General features: G+C 61.2%; 1 protein-coding gene across 1 annotated transcript in view; it reads left to right on the forward strand.

Moving 5' to 3' along the window:
• Positions 1–3405: 3405 nt before the first annotated feature.
• The window catches only part of CEP131 (centrosomal protein 131), a 16410-nt gene continuing 10973 nt past the window's right edge, over positions 3406–8842 (forward strand). The window contains 6 exon segments of the mRNA XM_007462333.1: positions 3406–3591; positions 4329–4438; positions 4893–5007; positions 5309–5436; positions 7826–7939; positions 8491–8646. Coding sequence (XP_007462395.1) covers positions 3406–3591; positions 4329–4438; positions 4893–5007; positions 5309–5436; positions 7826–7939; positions 8491–8646 — 809 coding nt within the window.

An 8842-nucleotide genomic window follows, 5' to 3' on the forward strand; every position in this document is an offset into this window, starting at 1 on the left:
GTGGACATGGGTTATAATAGGAAACAACCCCCAGGTGCGGGGGTGGAGGTGGGAGGATTAAAACTTTCGAGAAGGAGGCAAAAAAAAAAAAAAAAAAAAAAAGGCATCGTCAAGACAGAAAGGATGGAGACAAAAAGGGCAACGCCACCGCGCACTGGGTGTGGGAGTCAGTGTCAGGGCCGCCCGAGAAAGGGCACCCTATTGACAGCTTCACGTTTCCCCCAAGGCGGGCCTCCCTGGGACTCGCAGGTCTGGACCCCAAAACGGAGCTTTCAGGGGGTACCGGGACCCACGTGTCCAGACGGGTCTCGGCAAGGCGGGAGCCCGGGGACCGCGTGGGAGCCGAGGTTCCGCGTGGGATCCGGGGGGCGGCGTGGGAGTTCGGGGACCCTGTGGCAGCCGCGCAAGCTGGCTGAGCTGGGGTGAAAGAAGCTTGTAGCGACCACACACCCCCGGCTGCTCCCCCCGTACCCCGCCCCTTACTCCTCCTCCCCATCCCTCCCCACAGGCTCCGCCCAGGACCCGCCCCCACTTCTGCTGAGACCCCGCCTCCCGCAGCCAAGTCCTATCGGCAGGCCGCCGCCACCACGGGCCCCCAGCTCTCTGTTGCTCCTCCCACGCGTGAACTGCCCGAAGGACAGCCGAGCGGCCCAATGAGCTCCCGGGATGTCCGGAGCGGGCGGCCGGAGGGCCAATTCGAAAGCGGCGCGGGCAGGAAAGGCGGGCCTCCGTGACGGACGGGGAGGAGGTGCTAGGCTGTTTGCTGGTTGCTAGCTGCGGCTGCTCGCCCGGCCTCCCGGCCGTTTCATTGTCACCGGGCCTCGGAGTCAGCGCCGGGGCCGGGGGCGTGAAGTCGCCGGCCCAAAGCCTGGGCCCCGCCGGTCCCCGCCTGGAGGGCCCCGCGCACCCCTCGCCGTTCGGCCCCGCAGGCACAGAGTCCCAGGCCCGACCCTCGCAGGTGAGGGGATCCCTGTGCTGGTGGGGTTGCCCTCGCAGGTGAAGGGGGGTCCAGGGCCTGCGCAGATGTTGGGGCCCGCGCAGGTGAGGGGGTTCCTGGACCGCGCAGGGAGGGGCATCCCGGGCTGCGCAGGCGAGGTGGAACGTGCAGGTGAGTGGGGCCTCGTTCCGATGAGGGCGTCCCCGCGCAGGTGAGGTGGTCCTGGGCCCGCCCAAATGCGGAGGCCAGCGCAAGTGAGGGGGCCTGGCCCTCGCACAGGTGAGGGGGTCCACGCAGGTGACCGGGAGGGGTCCTTATGCAGGCAAAGGGGTCTGCCCAGGTGAGGGGGAGGGTGCAGGTGAGGGCCCATCGGTGCCCCCGCACAGGTGAGGAGGGGCTCATGCCCCAGGGCCGTTGAGCTCCTCCTGCCTTCCCAGGAGGATGAGGTGGAAACCAGTCAGCAGCAGTCCCGTCTCACCGCCTTGAGCCAAACCGCAGAGAGATGGGGAGCTGCCGGGCAGAGAAGCTGCCTGGGGTCCTGGGACAGCCCATCTTGAGGGGTCCAGGCAGAGACTCTGGACACCCACCTTCAGGTCCTGGGAGGGACACCTCTCTATGCAAGGTGAGGTCTGGCCTGGAGGTTTCCACGGAGAGGCGGTGTTTACCATCCCAGAGCCCTGCACGCTCCTCCAAGTGGGCCAGCCTGGGTCCACGTGGGTGTGGCCAGTGCCTCAAGGAGAGGAGGGTGTTAAGTTTCACCCCCAGGACCCGACGGGAAATGCATAACTGAGGACACTGGCCTGGTGAGTGGCAGGGACAGCCTCTGCCCTCACGCTGGAGAGTAGGGGCCAAAGCCTCTGCTGTGGGTGTTGGGGCTGAAGGAGGCTGCAGTGCTGACCTTGGGGGACGATGGTGTGTGCCCGCTGGCCCACCAGAGTCCTCCGTGGCACAGAGGGCTGTGCTCATTCCTCTCTGGTCATTCCTGGTGCCGGCTCACCCCCTCTTATTACCTGAACACCTGCCACGTGCCGGGTTCTGGGGCTGCATGGTCCCCACGCTCATGGACCTTATGTTCTTACGAGGGCCTCAGGCAGTGCACAGACCAGCCTGTGTGCGCAGGTGGTCAAGTGAAGAATGAAGCCGGATGAGGGAATGAAGAATGACAGCAACAGGCAGCCCTCCGAGTGAGAGGGGGCCTCGTGACATCCCAGGGAAGGGTCTCAAGCAGACTGAGGAGGGAAAAGGGAGGCAGTGAGGAGGTTACAGAGGTCAGGGTCAGGTCTGAGGGGCATTAGGCATGTGGACTTTATTCTCCCTGCCTGGGAGTCCTCAGAGGGTCTTCACTGGGTGCATAGCCTGATCTGAGACCCGGTTCAGAAAGATCAGCTGTGGCTGCCCTGCGGGGAGGGGCTGGGCCGGCCAGGCAGGGCTGGAGGAGGGGCTGCTGCGGTTGTCCAGTTTGAGGAGATGGGGGCTCAGATGGGGGTTGTGGAGGGAAGGGACTGACGGGGAAGGGGCATCGGCGGGTTGCTGAGGGGGCAGGTGTGGAGGTGAGGGAGAGGATGTCGGGACGAGACCTGGATCTTCGGTCTGAGCTGGTTTCAGAAAATGCTCTCCAGGGAAGGGCGCTGGAGGTGGTAGTCAGGAGTCCGTTTGGGTCTGAGGTGCCAGGGGCTCCGTGGTTAGCTAAGTTGGGAACTAGGGGACAGGGGGGCGGGAGGTATGCCTGTGGGAACCGGCAGCGCATGGATGGTGTTGGAAGCCAGGAGGCCAGAGGCAGTCCCCCAGGACGAAGAGAGAGGCCCAGGGCGGAGCATTTGGAAGCGGAAGGGCCAGCACGGGACGCTGCAGAGGTGGCCAACCTAGGAGGGGAGGAGGGGAACCTGGACACGAGAGCAGATGCTGCCTCCCAGGAGCTCGTGGATATTCTGGGTGGTTCTGAGGAGAGGGAGGGGGTTCTGTAGTCAGATAAGCTTGGGGGCCCTAACCCCAGTTAGAATATCGCCTGTGGGGTGCTCACCACATGCCAGCCTCACAGCCGTCTTGTCTGAGCCTCATGATAACCCCTGGGGAGGCACTTTTAAAGGCCCGTTTTACAGGTGAAGAATATGGGGCCCAGGCGGGTGGAGTACCTGTCACGGGGTGGGGGCTCACAGCCATGACTGCTGCAACCCCCAGCCACCCCCAGCAGTGCCCCTCCGGGGAAGGTCATCTTGACCCCGGGAGGCCCTCCTTTTGCCGTTTGCGCTCGGGGTCCCACTCTGTCACTCGCTTCTGCTCCTAATGAGGAGATGGCCACCCAGTGAGGAGGGTGGTGGGCGTGGCAGGCTTCTGGGGAGCTGGGTGGCAGGCAGACTCAGGCGCCCTGGGCCCCTGCGGCCAGGCCAGAGGTTATGTGTGCGCATCTGGTTCCTCGGAGGACACCTCCTCGCATCCCTTCTTCCCTGCTCAGGGCTTACTTGTCCACCATGAAAGGCTCCAGGGCCCTCAGCGGCCCCTCCGGCCCTCCCGAGGGCAGCCCGGAAAGCATGGACCTGAGTCTGACAGGCCTCCCTCCGCCCATGTCCCGGCGTCCCAACAGTGCCTCCACCGCCAAGCCCATCGCCCGCTCCATCTCCGTGGTCACTGGCAGTGAGCCAAGGAGGAAGATGCTGGTGAGTGTTAGGGCTGGGCCTCAGGTCCAGGGGTGTCCAGGGACCCCTACCACGGGGTGGGCGTCTGACTCCTGGGTAAGCTCCACACCTCAGCAGGCACCTTCATGTCCATCATCCGGTGCATCCCTGGGCCACCCCGGGGCAGGAAGGACTCCGGCTTGTAGACCAGGGAGCTGACTCACCAAGAGGTCAAGACTGGGGTCGGCTGGCCCCGGGCAGAGCCTAGATCCTGCCAGCACCAAGCCCTCTGTCCCTCCTGTTCCAGCAACATTTGGATTTGTGTGATTCCTCTGTAAACGGGGTTGATGTGTGGGGAAGGAGGAGCTCTTGGTGGCCTTGAGGTACCAGGCAGGGCAGGGCAGGCGGACAGCAGGATGGCCGCGGGAGCTGCGGGACGAGAGCTGCAGGGGGAGTGAGCGGCCAGGCTCGTTGGTTAGAAGGTGATGAGGAGGATGGTCAGCCTTTGTTGTGGCGCCCGGGCGGGCCTCACACGCCTCCTCTCGGACCTTCCATCTGCCAGGGGTGAGGAGCTCCCACTTCGTGTGAGAGGCCGAGGACCTGCCCCCGCTCAGCAGGTCAAACCCAGGACCCCCATGCTGCTCCCCTGCCCACCTGTCTACGTGTGACCCAGGAGAGCCTCTCTCTAAATCTGTGTCCAAGCCTGGCCTGATGCTGCGTGGACTGGCGAGGGTCTAAAACCTTGGCCACATGGTTGGTTGCTTCCCTCCTTTTGGCAGGAGGCCCCAGGGCCCGGAGGCTCCCGGGCCATCAGCAACCTTCGCAGATCTAATAGTGCCACGCAGGTCAACCAGCCACAAGCCAACCAGGCATGGCCTGGCCCCCTAAGGTAACCTCTGACACCTCAGGTACCCCCGGCCTGCTCTCTCCTCCCTCTGTTAGCCCTTCTCCCAGCTTCACTGGTGTGAGCGCTGGCTGGACCGGGGTGGGGGTGGGGGGGCCAGCCCTGGGCGGGGCAGGCAGGATGAGTCTTGGCCCGTCATTTCCCGCGCAGGGATGTGGACCTCAAGGCCACCATCCCCCTGCCTGCGCCTCTTCCTTATCCTTGCTGCGCTTTCCCTGAGATGTTGTGGTGGCCACAGGACAGGTGTGAGCACCTCTTCCAGGCGCGGTTGTCAGATCGGGGCTGAGAAATATTTTATGCTGTGGGCTGGGGAGCAGGAGTCCCCACCGGTGACCTGGTCCCTCCTGTCCCCTCGTAAAATGACCCCTGTCTGGGTTCCTGGAGCCGGGCTCCCCAGGCCCAGTGACTATCCCTGCTTGCTGTCCTCTCTGCGACACAGGCCAGAAGAGCCCCCGGACTTCCTGACACTCTTCGAGGGCAGCCCCGGTGGGAGAAAGAGGCCTGCCGATCTGAGCAAAGCTTCCAGCGAGAAGGGAGCCACGTGGAATGTCCTGGTGAGGCTGCAGCTGAGCTGAGCGGACAGGACGTCACGCGGCCCCTGTCCATTGGGAGTGACGCCTGGTTCCGGCTTCGTTCTCGCTGCCCCTGCAGGATGGGCCAGCAGGGGGTGGGGGGCATCAGTGTTAGTCAGCCAGCTTTGACCACAGCGGTCAATGTAAGGAGGAGCAGCAAAGAATGTCCCAGCCCTTAGGCCATCCCACCGCTCCCCATGTGTGCATGTGGCAGTGGGGGCAGGGCAGGGGCCCTGTGTCAGTGGCGTGTGCAGCGAGGTCACGGGCTGTCGTCTATGTGCAGGATGACCAGCCCAGGGCCTTCACCTTGCCACCTGATGCCCAGAGTCCTGGCACCCTCGACGTGCCGGTGGGCCCACGGAGGAGAGAGTGCACGGTGCCCCTGGCCCCCAACTTTACCGCCAACAACAGGTGCGCCGGCTGCAGGGCCACACGGCCCTGCCCACCCAGAGCTCCCGGGGGTGGCCGCTTTGTCTTATTTGTATCTGGACCAGGGTGCCTCGGAACATTTCTGTGGGCAGGTTGCTTAACCCTCCTGGGCCCCAGGATCCTCATTTATACCAAGGGGATAATGGTTGTGTTTGCCCCCCAGAGTCAGGAGGGTTGAGGAATCCAAAATGTGAACCTCAGAGCAGAATCTGCTCGAGAGAGGTTGTTGATGTTTGGGGCACACTTTTGTTTTTCCCAGAGTTAAAAATGATCTCTTGTTTTCCTCCTTGGTTCGTTGTCTGTGTGTGGGTCACTTCTTCTCCCAGACTTGATAAGAGAATCTTAGAACTCGCCTCCAGCAGGCCAGCAGGTGCCCTGCCTGTCCACCTTCCTCCAGAGAAACCTCTCGGAGCCCTGTCTTCTCTTGCCTGGGTCCGAGCTGGCCTGCCTCTGCTACCCCCTCCCTCCTGGTAGGCCCTCCGTTTCCTCCATCTCTAGGGGAGCACATCCTCCCGTTGATTCCTCAGGAAGGATGTGTGGGAGGTAACGTTTCTAAGACCACATGTGCCTGAACATGCCGTGACCGTTCCACTGACTGAGAGTTTGGCTGGCACCGAGTTCTAGATTGGAAAGCTTTCCTGACATCTTGAAGCAATTGCTCAGTTTCCGTGGAGAGCTGTTGTGAATTCACTGCCTTCTTGATCCCCAGTCCTTTCACGTGTCTGTTTTCCTCCCTCTAGAAGCAGTTTGAGTCATCTTTTCATTTCTCTGTTGTGGAAGCTCCCGGGGCCAGGCCTTCGACGTGGTTCTTTCACTTATCGCACTGGGCTTTGGTGGCTGGTCCATGTGCACACTTGCGCTGTTTGGTTCTAGGAAATTTCCTCTTGTCGTTTCTTTGACAGTTTTCTCCCTTTTCTTTTTCCCGTTCTTCCTGCGACTGCGGTTATTTGCGTGTTGGGCCTCCTGGGTTGATTCTACAAAGTTGGCGTCTTCCCTTCTTTTCTTTCTCTTTAGCTTTGGGACCTGCTTTCTGATAGATGCACTTAACTGTGTATTTCAACCCTTTGCTCGCGTTGTTTCTCTCCTGTAGCTCCTCTTGTTCTCGAATGTCTCTCCATCCTTCCTCTTTCGTAGCATCTTGTTCTTGTTTCGTCTCTCACGTGTTTGAGGATTCCACGCAGCGGCGGCTGGAGCTGCCTGCGCCGGCTCACAAGGCTGACTGTCCTCCTCTGCCCGGCTCTGGTTCCAGGGTGTCTGAAATCAGCCATGGTGGGAACTATTGTCACTGACATTGGCAGATGCTGCAGATAAGAGCTTTTCTCTCTAGAGACTTGGCTGTTAAAGATTTATCAGCACAGCCTGACACTGAGTGTACATTTGTTGAAATGTCCTGTTCTTTGCTTGGCCTTATTTCCATCATATTCTGTTTGTTGACCTTTTACATGTGAGTCTTTTCCCAAATGTCTGGAATACTGGCTCTGTCAGAATTTAAGAGGGAGGCCCTAAAAGTTGCCTGGAGGCTTCACTTTGGGGTGATTGTGTGGGGACCAGGCTGCTGTGCTGGGGGCTCCCCACCTGTCTGTGTCTGGGACTTTTCTGCTGGGGCTGCCCAGTCTCTCCAGGGAGAGATCCTCCTGTCTCCCCCGTGGGGTTATTTGAGGGCCACCAGTTCTGCGGGCCGGCAGGAAAGGGCTGGGGGTGTCCTGGTCCAGTGCACAGACTCTCACCTGGAGACCTAGCTGCTTGTCTTCTGCAGGAGGAGGGGCGGGGCAGGGTGGGCTTGGTGCCTGATGCTCAGTGAGGAAGGGGGTGCAGGCGCAGCTGCTGCTTTGGAAGAGCCAGGTGCCCTTGCTTCCCACACCTCCCTGGATTCTGGGGTGCAGACCAGCCGACTCGAGGCCCCTGCGGCACCCAGGTTTCCCCTCACTCACTTTGCGAGTCAGCCACCGCTGGGCCCTCTGTTCCTCGTCCTCAGGAACTTTGTGGACATCTCTTTGCCGCTGTCTCATCTTCTCATCCTTGTGTGTTTGTACATTTTTTATTCCTTCTGGCGGGTTTGAGAGGGGCAGAGAGAAAACAGTGTATTCCATCCATCACATGTAACTGGCGGGGGGAGGTCCTTTCTCTGTTGACTGGTCTGTGACCGTTCCCCCACCCTGTCGCAGGCATGTCCGAAGTCAGGGGCCGCAGTTTTCACCCTCAAACCTTGGGTTCTGCTCGGTGGAATGCCCGGGCGGAGCTTTCCCGGGTCCCAAGAAGGGCCCCACCGGCAGGGACACTGAGACGACGCCACAGTGAGCCCTGGCATCAACAGCACGACTCGGGGGTCTTTCCCAGAGCCTGACCCCCCTGCCCCGGTCTCTCCTGGCAGGAGCAACAAGGGCGCCGTGGGTAACTGCGTCACCACCATGGTGCACAACCACTACACCCCCTCGGAGAAGGTGCCGCCTCCCAAGAGCTCCAACCACATGGCTCCCTCCCTCAAGTAAGGCCCTGGCTCCAGCCTTGCACAGTGCACGACCTGGGCCACACAGGTGGGCCCGGGCTCACTCCAGCCTGAGGTCCTGCCGAGGAAGCCGCAGCCACCCCCTGAGTCTCCGGTCCCCGGCTAAGACCAAAGCCAAGGAGGGTCTCAAGCAGGGCTGAGTTGAGCTGAGCAGAGCAGAGCAGCCCCTAGTCCATCACCCCTACATCTGCTGCATAGTGTGCTCAGGTCAGGGACGGCCCATGGGTATCTTGAGTCACCATCTGGCTCTGGGATCCTGTAACATTTGAGACCTTTCTGCTGTTTTAAATGCAGTGCCCATTAACCCTGGGTGCCACCAGATGGGCTCTGGTGGGGGCAGAGTAGGTGACCCTGGCGATGACCAGCAAGTCAGAACAGGGAACAGGACCTGTGGGTGCCTCCTGCCAGGCCCAAGGCCCCAGGACCAGGCCGAGGCACCTCCCCGGGCTGCGGGCAGAGCCGTCCCCCGGGGGCCAGGAGATGGGGGCCCTGTCAGGAGGCTGTGAGCCTTTCTCTGCCCTCCCGGTCAGCAACATCATCAAGGCAGCCACGGACGAGGGCGAGGGCAGCAGCCTCGGGAAGCCGCAAAAGAACGCGGCGCGTAGCAACCACACGGCCCAGAACAACTCGGGGGCCACCGCCGGGCAGCTCAGACGGAAGGAGGTGACCGAGGAGGAGGCTGAGAGGTGACCGCAGCCGGGGCTGGGAGGAGGCTGGAGGTACCAGTGGGAGAAATTTCCATTTAAGAGTTGTTTTAAGATATATAGGCTGAAAAGACCACACTTACAATTCTTTTTTTTTTTTTTTTTTTTTTTTGGTTTTGCTTAGCCTGGTACCAACACCAAACAAAGAAATTACAAGAAAAGAAAACCAGACCAATCT

The sequence above is a fragment of the Lipotes vexillifer genome, unplaced genomic scaffold, assembly GCF_000442215.2.
Source record: "Lipotes vexillifer unplaced genomic scaffold, Lipotes_vexillifer_v1.1 scaffold1691, whole genome shotgun sequence".
Lineage (NCBI taxonomy): Eukaryota > Metazoa > Chordata > Mammalia > Artiodactyla > Lipotidae > Lipotes > Lipotes vexillifer.